Raw genomic sequence first — 22,930 nt, forward strand, 5'->3', positions numbered from 1 at the left:
TGGGTTCAAGAGATTCCAATAAGAAGGCCCTGTAACACAATAGGCTGCTTGGCCAGGGGCCTAGAGTGTACCTCTGCATAATGAGGGGCATACCTCCCTCTATGTCCTGCACAGCATGCTGAGTCCATTTCTCCTAGGAAAAGCGAGTGCTGAGACTCTGGCTTTGAATCAGCGGCCCATAAACAGGTCTGGATGTATAAAAGATCCTTTTCCCCTTCAGATTTATAGAAGTTGTAGCCATTTGTATCCAGTAAAACTATGTACTGGAATAGCCCTCCCAAGTATTTGGAGGGAATGCTCCCAGCTGGTTAAGAATTTTAATAACAGGGTGGCCTCTGCATTAAGCCATACTTAATATGAGTCTCATTGTTTTCACGGCCACATCAGGCTTGTCTCTTGGGATTTTCATTCTAAAAGCTGATGAGCTAATTCAGAAAAGATTTTTTTAAACTTGCATAATTCACTTGTTCAACAAAAGATGACCAGTAATAAAATCGAAGTGATATGCAGTAGGTTATTTCCATTTTAACATCTTCATATCTGTAGCCTGAGCATACCAGGGATTAATGAATCACGGAGTGGCAGGTTCATTTGTTTCTGATGTATCATCTTCTAGCTAAATGGAAGTCATTATTCTCAGCTAATGACCTTAAACAGGAGGTATTTACACTGATGCAGTGTGTCTGTCACTGTGAGATATTTGCACTGTCTGTGATAAAAGCCTCCTAATTAGAGCTATTTTTTTTTGCAAATGAGAGGACCCAGTAAGAGTTCTGTCTGTCAAGAGTTCAGATTTGTATTATGTCTTTGAACTTGTATTATGTTTACTTTTGTATGGACAATCATATAAAAATACCTGTCTCCCCATGGTTTAGGGTTTTATTCCCATGCACAGGCCCACTGAGATGGCAGCAGAAGTGGGGGAGAAAGGGCAAAGGTGGCAGTTTTCCCAGGGCCAACAAATCAAAGGGGCTCGGGGCTCTGGCCATCACTGCTGACAGAGTAGCAGCTGCCAGAATGCTGCTCCAGGCAACGCCACGGGCTGTGGAAGATTGGGGCACCACACTCCGGGCAGCGCTGAGTTCTGCACCACCCCTGCTGGGAGCCTGGAACATGTTGTCCAGGAGCCCTCAGACGCTGTTGGCTCTGCTTCATGCACAACTTCATTAATAGTCCAGTCAGACATCAGACTGCACACTCCAGGTTCACATACGGTATCTCAGTTACTTTGCTCTTTGAATGAGGTGGAAGTTTGTTTGGAGAGGATACAAGGGTGAAGACTGAATAACTTCTTTGCAACCCATGGCTAGCCATATACTTGACATTACAATCTTACAGCCCCCATTCTGCATAGGAATCCCCAATCATAAACCCGTGGCCTTGTGGCTCTCAACACATGTGGACTTCTTTGCAGCATTAAGGACTTCGATGTCACTGTTATCAAGTAAGAACTATTTTACTGAACTGTTGTTATTCTTGTTTGCAGTGTTGCTAGAGCATGGGTTCCAAAATGTTAAAGACAAGTTGGGTAAGTGTACTTTGCCCAGACCTCTGTAAGATTAAAAGCCTGCCTCTTCCACCATCAGAAGTTGGCTCATTACCTCACCCACCTTGTCTCCTTATGTTGACTTTTCAAAATTGGATCCAATTTTTGTTAATATGCTAAAATTAGATCAACTTTTGTAAGTGGATCTAGTTTTAAGTGAAATTATATTCACTGTGAAAATGGGAAATTTCACAATGTTGCTAGCACATTTTTGCAGCCAAATCACAGTTTTTATGAAATTCTCAGAAGGAAAACTGTTTCTACAGTTTTGCACAAGCCCAGCTCAGATGCCTCTCAGAATCAGGACTGGTACCACAATGGAACTTTACTAATACTCAGGAAAATGGACATTCAGCAGCTTAGAATAAGGTGGCAGGTAAAATCCCTAAACAAAACACTAGTATCAGACTAATAGAAAAGGGAAGGGAAAGTTACTTTGGCAAAGTGCATGTGTGACGTAGTTGGCGGGGGGAGGGAGCTGTCTGCTTTGTAACCTGATGTCTCCACTTGGCTGCGCTGTGATGTGTGATTACCACTGACTCACCCCACATGTGTATTGGCTCAGACACCTAGTCCCAACCTGAGCAGTTAACAAGACTCTTCCCACAGGGAGAGACAAAGGAAGGGAGGTGAAGATGACCACCTGGTTGGGGGATAGGGCTTGGGAGCTGGCATGCTTGGCTGGGGCAAGCATGAAGGAAGGACACTAAGTCGAGTATTGGGGGGTTTAGGGGCCTGTGAACCCCTTCCCTCCAATAGGTCTAAGGCTGTCTGTCCTGGCTCCTATGTCAACATTGAGCCTATGCTGTGCTGTATCTCTGAGAAACAATAAACCCTTCTATTCTACTGGCTGGAGGAGTCACATCTGGCTGCAGATGGGGGTGCAGGGTTGGGGCTCCCCGGTGTGTCATCACAATATGTCAAATCAGAGCCCAGGTAGTTTAAAAAATAAACGTATTTGTATATATCTAACCTCAATTTTAGGTTTGCCAATGCATGTTATAACTGATCTGTAGTTTGCTATGCAGCAAAACATATGCCATGCTGAGCATGAAATAGGGAAAACTGTATTCATACAAATGTCACTTAGACATCTCAATTAGTTTGCATCAGCATCTCAGGACAGCAGCAATGTTACATGTAAGTAAAAAAATAATGAAAACACCAAAAACTGAATAGGCAGATATGTTACTGCACAATGACATGTAACTACCACAACGGATTATCTTCAGTGTACAGGCAGTCCCCGAGTTACGCGGATCCGACTTACGTCAGATCCGCAAATACGAACGGGGCTTTTCTCGCCCCGGAGGATGGGAGCGGCGGGACACCCAGATGCGCTGCGGTCCGCCGCCCCCATCCTCTGGGGCGAGAAAAGCTGCTCCCCGTCTCCCTGGTCTGCAGGGAGATGGGGAGCAAAGCCTTGGAGCACGCCCGCAGCGGGACAGCCCGGGTGCGCTTGGGCTGTCCCGCTGCGGACGTGCTCCGCGGCTTTGCTCCCCGTCTCCCTGGTCTGCTGGGGGGGGTGCAGCTAGTGCCCCCCCCCAGCAGACCAGGCTTTTCTTGCCTACCCCTGGGGTAGAGCAGCTGGGGGCTGCCGGGTTGGTCCCGCAGCGCCGCTCCGGACCAACCCGGCAGCACCCCAGCTGCTCTGCCCCAGGCGTCCTGATTCAGCCGCTGCTGGTCAGCAGCTGGGGTGCTGCTGGGTTGCTCCAGTAGCGCCGAGGAGCCGCGCTACTGGAGCAACCCAGCAGCACCCCAGCTGCTCTGCCCCAGGCGTCCCCAAGTCAGCCGCTGCTGAAACTGACCAGCGGCTGACTACAGGAAGCCCGAGGCAGAGTTGCTCTGCTCCAGGCTTCCTGGAATCAGCCGCTGATCAGTTTCAGCAGCAGCTGAATTGGGGATGCCTGGGTTTCTTAAGTTGAATCTGTATGTAAGTCAGAACTGGCGTCCAGATTCAGCCGCGGTTGAAACTGATCAGTTTCAGCAGCGGCTGACGCCAGTTCCGACTTACATACAGATTCAACTTAAGAACAAACCTACAGTCCCTATCTTGTACGTAACCCGGGGACTGCCTGTACAGTACTTGTTACATTTTTGACACATGAATTTCAATGATATAGTAGCTATCCTATTCCTGGTATTTGTTAACTCTTTGGGATTTTAAAAACAATTCTGTGTATCTGAGTCAACCAATGATATTTCGCTACTTTTAATGCTGTTATTGGCCATGCCAATGACAATAATAAATCTTCAAATTATCAGACATGCTAGTTTATTGAAATGACCCCAGATGATTTGACTGAAACCAAGTATTTGATCCAAATTTAGTGGAATGTTATGACATATCACCTGGCCTCCTACCGGGCCTATTCATCTCTGTATCTACACTACTGTTCTGATGAGCTCCTGCAGTTATACCTCCTTTGAGCACTTAGGCTACGTCTAGACTGCAGGCTTCTTTCGGAAGAAGATTTTTCCAGAAGAGATCTTCTGGAAAAACTTCTTCCGAAATTGAGCATCCACACTGCAAATGTGCATCGGAAAAGTGATCTGCTTTTTCAAAAGAGAGCGTCCAGACTGAATGGATGCTCTCTTGCATGTAAGCTGTGATTATTATGGACAAAATGGACACCAGGGCACCTGTGCTTTTTCCTCTTCTTCCGGAAGAACTCCCTCTTCTCTGTTCACAAATGCTTTTTTGCGCAAGAGCTCTTTCTCAAAAAGGCTTCTTCCTCGTAGAATTGCAGTGTGGACGTTCCTCAAATTTTGTTGGAAAAATGGCCATTTTTCCAACAAAACTCTGTAGTGTAGACATATCCTTAGGTATCTTCTACTTCCCTGACTCTCATGCGTGGAGCTCTATTTCTTACTCAACAACCAACAGGCATATAGTAGAAAGTGTATCTGTGGTGGATGGGAGGCGGGGGGCATGCAGCACTACACTCAGCTCTTCAGAGCAACTTCTCAGGAAGGACTATTAGGCCCCATGATTGAAAGTTATCATCGGCCCATCCAGATCTAGCTAACAGGTGTAAAGAAGAACATGTGAGGAGGAATAAAGAGAGAATTAGAGGAGGATAAGGGTTAGGAGGGAAAGGAAACTAGGGACAGAGGAGGTTGGAAAATGAGAGTTGGAAAATGAGAGTAAAAGGTAAGACAAAATGTGTTGGAAAGAGAGGACCAGAGAAAGTAAGTTTGAGGCATTCTTCCATTTTGCTGGCTAGGGGAAAGGTAATTCCTGAGTCAGTCCTATTTGGTGCACAGAATCTGGTGAATGCAGCTAAATCACTCAGAAATTATGATCATAATGTAATTCAATTTAACATCTTTGCAGAGGGAAAAATGCCAAAGAAATTGTCTACAGTACCATTTAACTTCAAAAAGAGGAACTATGCAAAAATTAGAAAGCTTATTAAACAGAAACTAAAAGGAACAGTCACAAGCGAGAAATGCCTGCAAATTTCATGCAGACTATCTAAAGACACCATAAGAGAGGTTCAAAACTAAATGTATACTCAAAATAAATATAAAAATAAAAACAGTAAGAGGAACAAAAGAATGTCATCATGTCTAAACAGCAGAATAAAAGAGGTGGTTAGAGGCAAAAAGGCATCCTTTAGAAAATGGAAGTTAAATCCTACTGAGGAAATCAGAAAGGAGCATAAATTCTGGTAAGTTAGGTGAACAAATTTAACAAGGTAGAACAAATAAGAAGCTGAAGAACTCTCTCAAGTCATAAAAACTACAGCAATGCTTTTAAGCAGATGTAGGAAGCCTGTCAAACAGTCTGGACAATAGAGGTGCTAAAGGAACATTCAAAGATGACAAAACCATTGTGGAGAATATAAATTAATGCTTTGCATAGGTCTTCACTGCAGAGGATGAAAGTGAGATCCCCACATCTGAACCAATTTTCTAAAATGACAAATATGATGAAGTGTCCTAAACTGAAGTGTCAATGAGGGAGATTTTAACCAAATTGATAAACAACAGTAAATCTTGACCATTTTCCAACCAGTTTTACTCAGAAAGAATGGCCACACTAATGTTGCAGTACCCCAGCACCTCTATTGAGCAGGTGACTAGTACAGTAGACTTCCGATAATCCGGCACCCTGGGGACCCAGGTGGTGCCGGATTATCAGAAATGCCGGACTATCAGGAGGCACTCTGGCAGGGGTGGGTCTCGTCGGAGGGGAAGCAGGGGAGGGGGTGGGGGTGTGCCAAACCCTCCCTCCTGCTGCAGGGAGGCAAAGCCTGCAAGTGGAGGAAGGGGAGAGGCGGCGAGAGGCAGGCAGCCGCATTCAGGACGTTCTAATCAGTTACACTTACTCCGGCTGGATCCACAGCCGACAGGCTGTCAATCTACCTTTCCCCTCTACTGCCTGGAGGGGGGGGGCAGGGGAAGGTAGGGGTCAGCGGGGGAGGGGACGGGGGTGTGCCAAACCCTCCCTCCTGCTGCAGGGAGGCAAAGCCTGCGAGTGGTGGAAGGGGAGAGGCGTCGAGAGGATCTTTTGATCCTGGACTATCAGTCTACTGGTAAAAGCAGCAGGGACAGGGAGGGGAGATGATCTCTTGTGAGTTTCAGCAGCAGCCTGTCACCTGCGGATCTACCCCTTCCCACCGCCCCCCCCCCACCTCCAGGCAGTAGAGAGGAAAGGTAGATTGACAGCCTGTCGGCTGTGGATCCAGCTGGAGTAAGTGTAACTGATTAGAACGTCCTGAATGCGGCTGCCTGCCTCTCGCTGCCTCTCCCCTTCCGCTGCTCGCAGGCTTTGCCTCCCTGCAGCAGGAGGGAGGGTTTGGCACACCCCCGCCCCCTTCCCCGCCGACCCCTACCTTCCCCTGCCCCCCCTCCTCCAGGCAACAGAGAGGAAAGGTAGATTGACAGCCTGTTGGCTGTGGATCCAGCCGCAGTTATCAATTATACTAACAACTTGAAGCAACTGCCGGAGCACTTCCGGGTTGCAGTTGGTGCCGGACCATCAGGCGTACAGGACCACTAGATGCCGGACTACCGGAGTTTTACTGTACAAAGATATCTAGCAATGAACGAACACTAGTAGACTGACCTGGTTCTGGCCCTTGCTAGCGTGCCATAGTCCCAAACAGAGTGTAGGCATTGTTTGTTGGCTATGGGGTATGGTGAGGTCCCTTAATTCCCAGTGCACAGTCTGTGGGGGTGGGGATTAATATAAACACATGCACAAATTAACTGCATATGCTATTCTTTTTTGAAGAAAACTTTGTTGTGTGTCCCACTTCTTTGCTATTTCCCTTGGGCTCTGGTCACTGTGAGCACTTGCCCTTTTCACCCACAAGATGGCTTCAGCAAACCTGAGCCATATCCAGTCTAATGGTGAGCGCTTCACAGTGAAGGAGAGGAAACTATTTGAATAGCACTGATGGTTTTCCTCCACCTTGAATTATTTTTAGTTAAGATCTCTGTATTATAGTGACTGTAGGGCAAAGAAGGCACCTTGGGATAGGCCTACTGATTTGTGGGGCCACAAGCAAAGAGCTGGGACCCCAGTCTCCTGAAAGCATGATCAGGTCATGTGAGTCACCTTCCCCTCAGGCTGATCCAGCTGCTGGAGGCAGAACTGTGCGTATCCTGAGGTCACATGGGATGAAAGCCTGCTTCGTTTGCTTGTGTGCTTGAAGTTGACATTGAGATAATTTTGTTGTCATGTTCTCACAGACCATTTAGGGTGCAACTTCACATCAATGCCATGTAGCTCAGCGGAGGAGACAGCCTGATTATTCAATCAAAGGCAAAAGCACCGCAGGCCAGAAGACCGCACAGAACACCTTACTGTCAGTGTTCTGAATACAACTGCAGTACAATAGATATCCTTTGTGTCACATGACTTTAAAGCAGACTCAAATCAGTCAAACGAGGGCTGACACTGACTTATGCAAAAACGTGTGGAAGGGAATGGGTGTGTGTGCTTTATATATATACGTTGCAATAAAAAACACTAAATGTACAGTGAGCTGTATCTGTGGGACTTCTGACTACAATGAGGTAGCATGTGCAGGTTAAAACTGTATCTCAGTGTTAGTAAAATTATTTGGGTTAAAAAGAAACAAAAGAATGAAGGTAAATAGCCCTCTTGTGCCTGGCCTGCACATATGTTTAACAGGGCCAAACCTCCTGCTCACTTTGTCTTAAGTATTCTAGTGGGGACGATAGAGGGGTGCGTGTGTGCACATGCATGCACTCGCATGGCATCCTTCATGGAGTTCTTTGGGGAACCTGGCCCTTTCTTCCCTCCCTCTTTCCTGCGGGTAGCATAGTTTGTTTGAGGAATCACAGCATATGAACACCTGGACTGGATTCTCATTTGCTTGGCTGGGACCCCCCTGTGGACGGGGGCTGCTGAACCTGGTGCAAGCTGAGACTGAGGAAGCCTGGCTCAGTCTTGGCTCGCGCAAGGTCCGGGAGCTACCCCCTCTGTGGCTCTGCATTTTAAATGTATTTAAACTTCTGCATTTAAACTTCAAATGCAGAGCTGCAGCAGGAGTAGGTCCTGGACCCGGTGCAAGCCAGGACAGAGCACCTTTCCCTTATCAACGATTCGCCAGTTACCTGCCTCTTAACACCCTTAACTTTAACCCATTCACTATTACGCTAATTCTCCTTTTACAAGAGTATAAGGGAAGGGAAATCTGTCTGATTAGTCTGGATTGAAAGCTGGGCAGGGGGGAGGGAAAGAGCTTGCAGAGAAGGGAAATTCTAAAAACCTGTTATAGTAACAGACTAAATCTCAACGTACCAGTGAACTGAGATTCTAGCTCATCCATCCCCCTCCCTTTCCAGCTCAGCCTTACACTCATAAGACTCAAGTCATCCAGACCCAGAGCAAACCCCAGCTTCACTCTCCTTTCAGCCTTTGCTCCCCTAGACCCAACCTGGTCTCCTTTTTCCTTCCCATTCAGCAATGAGCCCCCACTACAAGGGAAGGCAACAGGCACTTCTGCTTCCTGCATTTTCCTGCTCTGCCTGGCTGCTTTTCTCTCAGGTTCTCCCTCCACTAAGCCACGCCCATCACGCCCGCCTCAAACAATAACAAGCCAGCATCCTCTCTGACCCTTACGGACTGAGCCAATGGAGCGGCTCAATTTTGAGCTCTGGGATTCAAGATGGCAGCCCTCATGACTACCCATTCAGTGTAGTCATTCAGTGGCTGAAGCTCTCTCATCACAACATGCAGACAGGGCTCTCCCCTCCCAACAGCTTCTCCACTTCCCTCCTGGTTCTGGCGCTGCCAGATCACCAGTCCTGAAACTCAGCCTCCTAAGTATTAGGCATCCTCCTGGAACAAATAAAAACATATCATTATTATTTAAATCACTGTTAAATTGTTTCACTGATGTATGCAGTGGTATATAGTTTTATCTTCAAAGGCACAGCCTTTAGTTCACTTATATTTTTTGTTATGCAGATAAGGTAGACACAGACAGAAAATAGGCTGACAAAAGGATATATGTTGCTAGGAAACTAATTAAAAAAATACTATAGAAACTTACCGGGTAAGGTTGAACAACAGTCAGGAGGATCGATTCTTTGCAGCTTCTGTAAGAGAAAAAACAGGCTTAAGATCCATACTTTCATATGCTAAAAGATAACAAGCTTTTCTTTCTAATGGAGAAAACTGTGATCCTTCGGCCAAGTGTTTATTGCAATCATATAGCAGAGAATTAGAGAGATGAATAATATGCCAAAGCCACAATGAATATGAAAAATGAAGTGTTTTTCAATGTAGCAAAGCAACTTGACTTGAACCTTATTATGCACTTTATGCTGGGAGATATTGGCTCCATCAAACAATTGTGTGTGGCCATGATAGTGTGCTGAACTGAGCATGGAAGAGATTTTGTTTAATCAAATCTGTTTATCATTTGCAAACTACTTATTTCTTTCTCTGGTTTAATACAACACAGTTGTTTTTCATGCTATTCAGCACCTGCAGATATGGAGACAAATTTGGCCTTAACAGTCTTCCTTTCATCTTCCTTTCCTTAATAGTCTTAATTCATCTTTGGGAATCGGGGGGAGGAGAGAAGGGAAGGAAGATTTTGAGAATCTCACAAATAAAATATTTACAACATTATCAAAGAAACATTCTTCTTTAAAAATCTTATAGCTCTTCTTTGGAGGAAAGACAGTGGAAGAAATCTAGTAAGCAGTACAAATATCTGAGCAGGTGACTTTACAGAACCACACTGAATTCCATAACAAGGTTATTAAAGCTGGAGAGGGAACCAATAGGAAATTTTGCATGTTCAGGTGAGTCTGATAACTCAAAGGACAAATAAATGCTTATGTAATTACCAAAAGAAAAAAAACCAAGTCAATACTCCATTTATTACATCATAGGATTGCTTGTTTTTTTATTTGCTAAGAAAAGGTTCGTTGACTCTTTGTTGAGATGGAGTTAATTTTCAGTAGGTTTTCTTAATTTCACATGTAATTAATTGCCTGGACAAGTGAAGTGCAACTACATGGAATCCCAGAATGGTTCAGAAGAACAAAAACAAAAATAAATCACAACTGCAGGGTTAAACACCATGTCACTAGTTCTGTACACTATTGTTCTGTACACTATCATTCTGTACTGGAAATTCACTGTATTGAAATTCCATTGAAAAAAATCAGTGGAACCATGGGAAAAGGAAATACAGAAGACAATCAAGGACTGGTAGGAAAATCAGTTTGGAATGAGGTTGGTGAAGTCAGTATTTTCTCGCAGGGTTCCAACACGGCTTAGAGAATTGGTCAACAGACTAGCCTAGCCAACCTATTGGATTCTATTCCCATCCCAGGCACTGCACAGGTGTAACTGAGTGCAAACTTTGACCACACATTTTTGCAATTTTATAGTCAAAATGATACTTCATTAGTTCTCACATCAACTATTAAACAGGATATTGGCATTATTTCATTATAACAGTACAGCTATCCCCTTAGCAAGAGGAATTGAAAGCTTTGGTTTTATCTATTATATCCTCTGTTTCAGGCAGAAGAATAACAAAATTGAATGACAGCGAAACTTTGGAAGACTACATATGGCACATAAATTAAACATCCTTTCACAGAAAAGTCTACAAATCATTTAAGCCTAGTTAGAACCAAATAGTCGCTTGGAGGAACATTACATGAATGAATTTTTTATTTTCAGAAATCATATCCTGCATTCATGGTGCTAAATTCTATTAGTAAGATTTATTCACTCATGAAACAGTATGTATTCCTTTAATCATAGTGCTGATGCTCCAAAATAAAAATAGCAAATTTTAGAAGCGTGGAAGTTTATAGAGGGAATTAGCTTAGACATCTACTAAATTAAAGAACACCAATATTAAGAAAATCCCACTCTTTTTTATAATCAACTACTAGAACTAATAAACTTCTATCTAGTTGTGTCAAAAACCTACTTACAATTTTGGTCAATCAAAAATACTCAATAAATGCAATTTACCATATGAAATCTCATCACCACAGATACAGTGTCCACCTGATATCTACATTTATCCAATAAATCTGTGATATATTGCAGACACACAAGGAAAATATTTCAAGACCAATTAACCACTTTCCTTGCTACCAGCCCACTAATGCATCTTTCCAGGAACTTATTCTAAGATTCCAACCATTGGGCAACTTTACAGTTTTGTCATTTAAAAAATAATTTGCCGTAGAAATGTTTTCCCTCCTGAATCTTCCTTAAATTAAACTTGTCCAAGATAGGCAAGATTCAGACTGGGCCACTATCACATTTTTTATAACAAAAATGTCGCTAATCTCCATTGGGGGCAATTCCAAGCTTCCTATTAGGACCAGTACTTGAACTGGAATGACCTTTGACACTAGACCATAAACTAGGATTTTCAAGATCTATCTGCCCATTTTCAGATATTTTTATGGCTCCCTCTTTGACTTGTACAATTGGACAAATAATTTTGAGGCATCCAGCTTAATGAACAGATACACACTAAGTAGGCAGCATTACAATAAATTTCTGAAGTCCCTAAAACATTACTTAAATAGTTTGCTATAATATATAAGGCACATGCAAAATACACAATAATGGCATGGAAAGTAAATGTTTTATCACCAGTGAGATGACGTGCATTCATAAATACAACGATAATACCAGTATCTTGCTTTTATATAGCACTTTTCATCTTTCAGTCTTAAAACCCAGTCAGAGGCTCAGGGCTCCGTGCATGGGCTGATTAATCACCTGTGAAGCTGTGCTGTGGTAGAAGTAATACTGTTTGACGGTGGCACCATCAGTGGTCTATTTAGTGGGTCCTTACTAGACCTGCTAAATCGAACCTTCAGAAAATCAATCTTGCAGTGTCAATCTCCAGGTAAGCATAGACCAGGCCATAGTCTACAATAAGTTCCAATGAGAATGGGCAACTCAGTGTCTCATCTCTTTGACCTTTGCAATGTCCTGTATTATGATATTTGTACATTCTACCTATTCCTTGAAAGTGCTTAAGCTCTAAGAAGAAGAGACTATCAATGGTGTGAGAATCAAATTACAGAGCATTAAAAAAGATTAAATTAGTATTACTACATATTATCTCCCTCAGATAACGAGGCATTAACATTCCGAAGCAGTTATATTGCTTCAGATACACACACACACACACACACACACACACACACACACACACAGAGCTTCAACTTCATATATATTTATTTAATTTATTTATTTAGCTGGTTATATTGACTCTTTCCTCAGACTCTATGTTACCAGCACTATTAGCTACCTTTGAGATACCACCGACTTCCTGAGGAAACTACAGAACATCAGTAATCTTCTTGAAAACACCAACCTGGCCACCATAGATATAGAAGCTCTTTACACCAACATTCCACATGATGACGCATTACAGGCTGTCAGAAACACCATCCCTGATGATGACACTGCACACCTGGTTACAGAACTCTGTGACTTTTTCCTCACCCACAACTATTTCCGATTTGGGGACAATTTATACCTTCAAGTCAGCAGAACAGCTATGGGCACCCACATGACCCCACAATATACCAACATCTTAATGGCTGATCTTGAACATTTCCTCAGCTCTTGCCCAGGGAGGGATGGGATTGGATGGCCAACACCCAGGCCGCCCCCATAGAAGGAGGAATAAGGGACGTCCTGAAGTTAAGGAGGTGGGGTGGGTTCTGGCGTGGCCTAGGGGATAGGACTTTCACCTGGGGAGGGCAGGGTGGTGTCTTCTACTTACGCTCCATTGAGGACATTTTCATCATATGGACCCATGGGAAGGAGACTCAAAGAATTCCACAGGGATTTCAACAACTCCCACCCCACCATAAACCTTAGCCTGCATCAGTCCACATGAGAGATCTACTTCCTTGGCACTACAGTACAATTACACGACAGCCACATTTCCACCACCTTATACTGGAAACCTACCGACTGTTACACTTACCTACATGCCTCTAGCTTCCATCAGAACATCACTTGTCATCACCTACGTCCCACAACTTAAACCCCTCCAACGCAATATCAACTATCTACAACCTATCCTGGAAAATGACCTCTCACTCTCATAGGCCTTGAGGGACAGGCCAACAGACCACAGAGGCAGTCCCCTAACCAGAAACAAATTCTTTCCAACAACCACACAACACACCTCCATCATACCTTTCCAGGAAACCTCTCCTGCAATCAACTCCAGTGCCAACTCTGTCCACACATCTATACAAGTGACACCATCATAGGATCTAACTACATAGGAGTCTCACTTAACTGTACATCCACCAATGTGATCTATGCCATCGATGCCAGCAATGCCCCTCTGCCATGTATATTGGCTAAACTGGATAGTCTCTACAACACAGTCACAACACAGGATTAATCAGATATCCAAAAATGTAACACACAAAAACCTGTTGGGGAACATTTTAACTTGCATGGGCCCTCATTAATGGATCTCAAAGTTACCATATTATCACAAGCTAATTACAAAAACCAGCTTGAAAGGGAAGCTGCAGAGGTTAATTTCATTTACCAGTTTGATACCTAAACAGAGCTTTAAACAAAGACCTTCACTGGATTACCCACTACATCCCACATCCTAATGACAAAAAAAGCCAAACACCAGATACTTAAAGAGTACTTAGAATCCACCCTGTCAACTTCATTTAGCATGGACACTCTAACTGACATTCTTTTCTCATTTTTCTCCTTTCTCTTTTCCCTTCATCCCCTCCCTTTCTCTGCTATTTATTTGGAACCTGAACCCCTTAAACTCCATTCATCTGAAGAAGTGGGTAGTATCCACAAAAGCTCATGATACCATCTACTATTTTTGTTACTCTCTAAGATGCTTCAAGACTATTCATTATTTTTAAAGTTTTATTCTGAAGCAGGGTTAGCCGTTGACTTTGTCCCTGAACTTGCAAGCGAGGAAATATTTGAATCAGAGACAGTGGCAGAGTGGGTACGGGTGGTGTCATGTGTTCAGATATGGACCGAGGAAACAGTTGGTTCTGTGCCTCCTAATCACAGAAAATACAGTATGTAAGGAAGAAGAGGGAGGGAAGGGCACAGTTTGTATTTACTCTGAAGAACTGAGAGCTAGAACTTATTTGTTATCCATTGTATTGAAAAATATGAACTCTTTTACAGCACTCAAATGCATACTAAGCATCTCACTCTGTAGAGATAAGAAGACCAAGTCCCCAGCAAGGGGTGCTAACATTGTATATTGCAATTAGATATTGCATTACATAATAGCAGGATTATTTATTTTATTTCAGTCAGGGATGCCCTTCTGTGTAGGCCCAAACTTATCTTTGAGCGATTCAGTGTGAATCGTGAGATTTTAAAATGATTGTTTGGAAATTCAATGACAACGGTGATATCACATCCTTTTCTGATATTTCTATGTTGCATCTTGCATTCTGGCTCTTTGCCATATGTCACAAAAATCTGTGTTTCATATTTGGATCTGGCTGGGCTGAGAACTATGACTGTCATACGAGACACCATACATAACACTATGTTTCCTTTTAACAGGAAATCTAATTGTGCTCATCCCATGAGTTAAAATCTAGGATCAAAAAGTAATAGGCTGGCAACAATATCAAAACATATTCAAAGCAAAATACAGCCTTCTTTAACTCCCAGGAACTAAGCTAAGAAAAGCTCTGTGATTTTGCATTTTGATGTCATTCATTATTGCGATGAGTAAGACAGCAATAATAAACAAACATTTTTTATCTGAAATCTGAGATCAATCTACTGTAGTTTCTTATGCTCCACTTATAAAGGTTTGTTTTTGTTGTAACTGTATATACATCCAAGTAAATCAATGTAATATATTCCCTAAGTTCTTCTACGAGTTATCCCTATGTAGGGAATTCAAAAGTCCAACATACAGTGAAACCTTTGTTATCCAGCACTCTGTTAACCAGAAAACTTTGTTAACCGGCATTGCCCCCAGCCACAATACTGTTACATCTTCAGGCGCACAGGCCTGGCTTGGTTTACCATGACTGGCTTAACAATTTTTTATTTAAGAAGTACTAATCATCTTTAACTCAAAATAGAAATGTGAGACCAAGTGCCTCAGACTACAAAACTACCAATATTAAAAATTTGAGTTTTACTATTATTATCCATTGGGTTTTCCTAGGTTGATGGGACCCTCAGATAACCGGGATTTTTAGATAACCAGAATGCCCTAATCCCTGAGCGTGCCAGATAACACAGGTTTTACTGTATTTGGAATTTTATAAAGTTTCCGGCTGACTATTCCCCAAGGTCAATGTGAATGTATAGGGTCTAGCAGAGGCTCCAGGACATTTCTTTGAAGATTTGTCTACACTGCAGGGTTTTCATGAAAGAAGCTTTTTGTGAAATAAATGTTCTGCAAAAACGTCTTGCACAAAAGCACGTCCATACCTCAAAAGTGCATCGCAAAAGCAATGTGCTTTTGAGCAAGAGAGCATCCATACTGCATGGATGCCCTTGCGCAAGAAAGCTCTGATTGCCATTAACATAATGGTCATCAGAGCACCTGTGCTTTTTCTGATAGGCTCTTTTTTGGGCAAGAAACCCCTGTGCAGCATCCATACATGCTTTTTTTTCACAAGAGCTGTAGCGCAAAAAGGAGTTATTCCTTATGGGGAGAGGAATAACTCTACCGAAAAAAGCCCTCTGTCCTGTCGATTTACTCTATTTTTTGTTGCACAAAAACATTCTTGAGGTGTGGACGCTCCCCCAGTTTTTGTGCAAACCAGATGTTTTTGCGCAAAAACCTTGTAGCGTAGACATAGCCAAAGAGTCTCTGGAGCAGAGGACCGAACCCATGTCTCTCACTTGCCAGGTGAGTGGCCTAAGCATCAGAGTATAAAATTGTTCTCGCCCTTTTTCTGGACCAATGACTTTTTCATTATTTATCCACAATAAAATAGCTTCAATAAGACAGGCTGAGGGAGCCCAACATAGGACTTTACCATGGTCCAGGAGCTAGACACATCTGGCAGAGTGGAGGACTTTAGTGGGCACTCAGAAAGTGATCCTTCGGTTTGACTACAGCTTGAAGGAGAGCTTCTTTTTAGAACAAGAAGCAATGGGCTTAAATTGCAGCAGGGGAGGGTTAGGTTGGACATTAGGAAAAAATTGCAGGAAAATATGAGCCATTGAAGTTAGGGATGTTCAATAACTTATCTTCTAGAATTTCTAGAGGTTCTTTGTGGTGCATTTAATTATTCCGAGCAGTATTTCAATTTGAATTACAAAATATTACAAAAAAAAATCCTACAGAGAGTTAAGTCTGCTATTACAGATGTGAATATTTCTAGAAGCAGAATGAGACTGTGTGTGAAGCTGGTAGTTTTTGCAGAGTTCATATTCAAACAAATTTGACCCCTCAAATAGTTGAAATAATGGATGCTTAAAATGGCCACTGCCCCAAAAAAGACACAAGCATACAATTATTACTGCACTGCAGGATCAAGTAGAAGTAGAACGAGGCTGGGAGAAAGGACACTTGGATTCTTCAATAATAACAAAAAGAATGCAGAAAATTACTGTCAAAGCAAATTGCTTTTTACATAAATATTCTCTCTTTTAATGGTCTGGCACAGTGTGAAAGCTGATCTTTAAAACTGGTACAGTCTGCAATTGGCACTAATTGGAACCCTTCTTGGCAGTCTCAGCATGGGACCAAGGAGTGAGTGTGTGTGCAGACCAAAATATTCTCTTGCTAACAGAAGTAGCTCCTTCCGATCAGGATTGAGACATGTTGGCTGACAGTGAAAGGAAGCTTGTGTTGCTGCTATAAAGATTTTGGGGAGAGAGTAACCCTCATTTTCCAGGGGTGTCGGTCACTTTTACGGGCACCAATTTCTCTTTAATTTTTCCTTTATTGTCGGTCACTTTTACGGGCACCAATTTCTCTTTAATTTTTCCTTGAAATTCCCCACATATGAAATTTCACTGATTTACTATCTATGAAATTACCACTCCTGCAAAAACCAAACCAAATACACCGCCCAAAACGCCAACTATTCATATAAGTCTCACGATATTTTGAGCTCCATTTACAAGACCAAAAGTAGCATCATAAACTATTTGGAAGCCTCAACAAGAAGCAGACTATGGCTACTCAATGGCTTAGCAATGTTAATTGAATCAAGTATTGCAACACCAGTTCTTAGTTACCCCAATGGCTTCCTGTTCATTTCCAGATACAGCTTAAAGTATTAGCATTCATATGGAAAGTCTTGTATGGACTGGGTGATGTCCTGGTTATTTATTAGATCACCTTTCTCTTCATACAGTTCTGTGACAATTATTAGTTCTAGTGCTTCGGATGGCTGATATGTTAAGTGGCGTTAAGTGGAAAGTCTTCAGCTCTGGCATAATCGTGTCCACTGATGCACCAGAACAAGCATTGCCCATTTTAACCAGTGTGTAAGCATGGGGAGCTTGATAGATGTGCATGTATATCTGGGTAGGAATAAATCTTTCATCTTTTCATAATGGCAGCATTTTCTGGCCACTTAGCATCGATATAAATGATTACACAGGTGTAAGGCAGCAGAGAACCAGGCTGCAGTGGTGTATAGCATATTTCCAATGCGGAAAATGGACCTTTTAAAAAATGGAGCACTCTTGTCTAATAATTAATTGTTCCGCTTTCTTCTTTTAATTAGCCTTTCTGCTCATTTGTTTTACAGGATCAAAAATAGATAAATTGCAACAAATCTTCATCTGGAATGCTGAGATAACTCAGCCGGGCCAAAGTTTTAAATGCTGTACACTCTCTTTTGTTAATCACCAAAGTTCCAACTGCTCTGAGGCAGAGTTAACTTTAGATGTATAATCAATAAGGTGCAGTGATAGCTGGGACAAGAGGGTTATTTACCGCATGTCTCTAAGAAGGGAATTACAAAGATACTATAAATTACTTTAAAATAGTAAGGAGGATAGTATTTAAAACAGCAATACAGAAGAGGGAGATCTACGTAAAAACGCAGCTCCCATTCCTTTGAAAACTTTTAAAGACTTTATTCATCATACCACACTATTGCTATTGCATCATACTGAATTGTGTGTATTGTCTTTGAGAAAGAGTGTCTTCTACAGAAATGGATACAGGGTGTTGGACAGAGTTTCCAGGCAAGTTTTGTGTATACTTTCATGTGTGCACATATAATGAGTTATATATAGGTGGCCACATATAGATTAGATACACAAATCTCTGATCCTTTTGGTCAACATACCTGTAGAGGCCGTACACTGAGAGTGCACAGCAACTCTCCTCTAGCAAACATAAAATATTCTGCTTTCTACAATAAAACCAGAATAAATACTGTCAAGATGATTGTGCTCATGTTACAAAAAAGGTAGAAATGCTGGGAATTTCTAGTCTTTTCAATATTTTCTCATGCTCTGAATTCCTTCGGATGTTTCTAAGGCTCCTAGTGGGTTCCAAACCAATCTAGTTGGGGCTGAGTGAAGGAAGAGGTACTGGGCAAGTCATGTTTTTGAATGAGTTTCAGGATGTAGAGGCTCTTTTGTGATTTAAATGAGTTTTGGCAATTCCCTCAGATGTCTTGATGAAATTACTTGGCCATTTGATTTTCACCCATTCGTGGAAGAATGCAAAATGTGGTTAGGGAAATATGGAAGTAATTCTCCAAAACTTGTGAGACTTTTTACTAAGTGATTACTTCCCATTATTGTTTGAATATCCTTGGAGACATAAAAGAACTGATTTTTGATTTCCATTGAATTGTGATTCCTGTAAAAAAAAACAACAACCCTTTTTAATTAGTGCTTTGGGGAGCAGCCTGGTTGGCTGCTTCAGCAATAGGAATATACTTCCTTCTCCCAGTCTGAGGATGAGGTGGCATGCAATGGAAATCAGAGTGATGACCTGCCACTGTGTGCCAGAGAAGGTTGGCTAGAGAACCTTGGAGCTGTCACTGATGTCTTCTCTTTGAGTGCTGGCACAGTGAGGTGGACACCTGATGGTGTGGGGCCAGGGATGAAAAGTAGCCCAAAATAGCTTTGTTCTTTATTTCCCTTGTTCTTAGGCACTGGGGACCGGCTCTTCTCCAGGTGCTTTAGGTATTTCTTCTTAGGCACTGGAAAAGATGACTGGTGCTGAGGAACTCTGGTAGACTGAGGTGCTTGATGCTGAGTCCGAGTGTGGCTCCAAGACCGGCCTTAAGGCTTCCTCCACGAGTAGGGACCTTCAAGCGGGCAGTGCAGTCCTTCTGGCTCTGAGGCTAAACTCCTTGCAAATTTGGCAGTGGTCTTTCCTATGAGCTTCTTTCAAGCAGCTGAGACAACTCAAAGACATAGACTTGTTGCATGACACATAAGGTTTAAACTCCAGCAACTGAGGCATGCATTTGCATTGGGACAAAGGACAGCTCCACTCTATGAAAGTGGTGTTGTCCAAACCTATCTAAAACCACTGAAGCTACTAAACAATTTACACTAAAATTTTACAAAAAACCCACTAAGGGATGAGATTGTCTAAGCAATGAGAGGTTCCAGCAAGTGTCGTGGGTAGCAAGAAGAAACCAAGGGAGGGCAGGGTCAGGAGAGCCTTATAGATGCCAGAGGGTGCTAGAGCGAACACATCCTAAACTAGAATGCCAGAGGGCATGAGAGCCAAGAAAAATAACACTGGAATGGTCATGAGCAAACATCTGAAGAACCACCTTCCCCATTCAACCAAGAGGCACCATCCCAGCATTGAGTCCACTTTTCTACCCATTCCCATTCAGTTCAGCACTTAAGTACAATAGGCTAAAGTGCTGCTTAGGCACTTAGGGTACGTCTAGACTACAGGCTTCTGTCGACAGAAATTTTGTCGACAGATACTGTCGACAAAACTTCTGTCGACAAAGCGCGTCCAGACTACATTGAGTTCTGTCGACAAAGCAAGCTGCTTTTGTCGACATGGTAGTCTGGACGCAAAGGACAGTTTCCATTCAATAACACCTTCTGTCGACAGAAACTCTGTCGACAGAAGGTGTTATTCCTCATAAAATGAGGTTTACATACGTCGACAAAACTGCTGAGTTCTGTCAACGTTATGTCGACAGAACTCAGCGGTAGTGTGGACGCAGATATAGTTTTGTCGACAAAAGTCCACTTTTGTCGACAAAACTCTGTAGTCTAGACACACCCTTAGATGTAAGATATGCTTATGTGCTTTTCTGAACTGGGGTCTATTACAAGTGTCTATAAGCAGAGGAAGTGGAAGCTTGCTTTGAATGGTGGGGAGGGGTGGAGGTGCATACTGAAATCTAAGCATTCTAAAGCATGGAGAGAGTCAGGGGGAACAGGAAGAGATTGGAGTGTCAGGATGGGAGCTCTGTGCAGGTAGGGGAAGAGTCAGGGCAGTGGGGGAGTCTGGGAGCAGGGAGCCTGGGGGAGTCTGGGATAGGAAGAGGAATCAGGGTGGTACTCTGTATGGGAGGCAAGGGGAGCTATTGAGACTCAGCCTGACTGTCCTACATCCTCCCTGTTTACCAGCCAGATCCTGGATACTCAGACAAGGAAGTGCATCAATCACTACATGTCCCACTCTTGCCTGCACCCCTAGCAGCTGTTGGATCCCACCCTTGAGCGCACAAAACAACTTGCTTAAGAACTCATAGACCAGACCCCAAAACAGTTCTATTGTGGAGGCAACAGCCCCTGTTGTCCCCTTCCTCAGCTCCCCCAGTTCTACACACCTGATTCTAAGCTCAGAGTGAGGTGTATCAGTCTTCCTAAAGCAGCAGTGCACAGACCTTGCCGCACAGAACAGTGATCTGATATCTGACTTGCATGCACCTAGCCACACTTTCTTCATTACAAAATACTTGAAGATTTAGCCAGCGATGCTCAGGTCCTTAACTCAAGTAATTTTTGTTTTTTGAAAAATAAAATGAAAATGTTCATGCTTCATTGGAATCATTGGGATGAGGAAAAGGGGTTCAGTGTACAGGCTGTCCTGGGAACAGATGACTACCCCAGCCCTCTCTTACCACAGAAGCTTGGGGCCAGATGAGAAGCATCTCTTTTTGGCTGCTGCAACTCCAGAGGGCACAGCCAGGGCAGGGGTACACGTCCCCTGGCTGGGGCAGGTATAGTTCCATCTGCTCTCTGAGCTCCCAAGCCAGAGAGGAATGCAGCAAACGGTGCACTTTTTCCTCATCCCCTAACTAAGGGGAACAGCCAGCAATGTTTCCGTATTAATCATGGGGGAGGAGGGTTCAGCCTTCCCTCTCTCCCTAAAGAGCACTAGAGGGGGCACTGAGGTAGTCCCAAATGGTGGGGGCAGTGCATTCCCAGCCAGCCACTTTCACCTGCCTGGTGATTGTTTTTTTTTCTGTATGGCTTTATGAGAAGCAATCCCATTCCAGGTACATCTCATTTTCCTGGCACTACCAAATCCTTACCTTGCTTTAAGTTATGATAAGAGGAAGCTCTATACCAGGGCTACTCAACGTTGGAAGCCCTGAGGGCCACAAAGATACTCACAGCACATGCTGAGAGCCACAAGTGTGGTTGCATATACATGCAAATATATATGCAAATACGTGCAAAAAGCTTATTTCACACTGATGGGCATGAATACAAAGATTAAGGTAAGACTACAAAACACACAGGTCCTATTTAAGTCAGTTCTGCTGATATTAATTAAATGCAGTACTTACCCGATTTCCACCCATATGACAGCACTTTTAAAGAGCAATGACAGTCTAGGAATTTAACTACTAAAACGCATATCAACAGAAGACTATTATATTGATTACTTTTTTGTTTTGACTCCCACCCATGGGCCACAAATAAATGAGCCGAGGGCTGCATGTGGCGTGTTGAATAGCCCTGCTTTATGCCAAATTTAGTGGTCCTAGCTCTTACCGTTTAGGAGGAGTTCTTGGACAGACAGAGGGTACGTTTACACTTGCTCCCTAGTTCAAACTAGGGATGCAAATGTAGGCGTCCGAAATTGCTAATGAAGCGGGGATTTAAATATCCTGCGCTTCATTAGCATGATCTCGCCAGCGTGTTGCTCCGCTCAACAGCTGTTTCGAAAGTGAAAGTGTGCACCGGGACGCGTTCGTTCAAACCAAACCCCTTGATTCGAACTAATGTTACTCCTCATTTTTTGGGTAACGTTAGTTCGAACCAAGGGGTTTGGTTCAAACTAATGTGTCCCGGCGAGCGCTTTCACTTTTGAAACAGCTGTTGAGTGGAGTAACGCACCGGCGAGAACATGCTAATGAAGCGGGGGATATTTAAATCCCTTCTTCATTAGCAATATTGGTCGCCTACATTTGCATCCCTAGTTCGAACTAAGGAGCAAGTGTAGACATACCCAGACAGACTCCCTCCCTCAAATATATAGTAGATGGTAAATACAAACACTGGTATTTGCAGAAACACATCATCCTGGAGAGAGACGCTATAATGTCTTATTTTCTAATTTATCCAGAATTAAAAATAAATGCCAACGTAACATCTAGAAGATTGCTAGCTTTATTCCCATTCTGCAGTTACATCCTGTGGTCTGCATTTTAGAATTTGTCAGGATTCATTTGACCCTATGGATCACACTTCAAGCATATTTAACGTAAGGTTTCCTCTTTCTACACAGCAGTTTTATCTTAGCCATGCTTTAACAAAGATTCAGTGTGGCCAGTAACACAATTTTTTATGTAACAGTTTGGGGAGGGAGGAGTACCCATTTCTCAACAGAGGTGTGGAGAAGTATAACGGTATTTTGTAAATGTAATACATCAAATTGTTATAGACCTGGGGAAATAAGAATGGTTTATTGTTTCAGTCATATCTTGATGTACGAACTCTCA

The 22,930-nt window shown here is 42.9% G+C and overlaps 1 protein-coding gene across 4 annotated transcripts in view; it reads right to left on the minus strand.

Moving 5' to 3' along the window:
* FRMPD4 (FERM and PDZ domain containing 4) overlaps positions 1-22,930 on the minus strand; it is a 438,211-nt gene that overhangs the window by 37,648 nt on the left and 377,633 nt on the right. For all 4 annotated transcript variants that reach the window (XM_075914867.1, XM_025184488.2, XM_075914868.1 and 1 more), the window contains one exon: positions 9,082-9,127. In XM_075914867.1, coding sequence (XP_075770982.1) covers positions 9,082-9,127 — 46 coding nt within the window. The remainder of the gene's footprint in view (positions 1-9,081; positions 9,128-22,930) is intronic.

The sequence above is a fragment of the Pelodiscus sinensis genome, chromosome 1 (genome assembly GCF_049634645.1).
Source record: "Pelodiscus sinensis isolate JC-2024 chromosome 1, ASM4963464v1, whole genome shotgun sequence".
NCBI classification, from domain to species: domain Eukaryota; kingdom Metazoa; phylum Chordata; order Testudines; family Trionychidae; genus Pelodiscus; species Pelodiscus sinensis.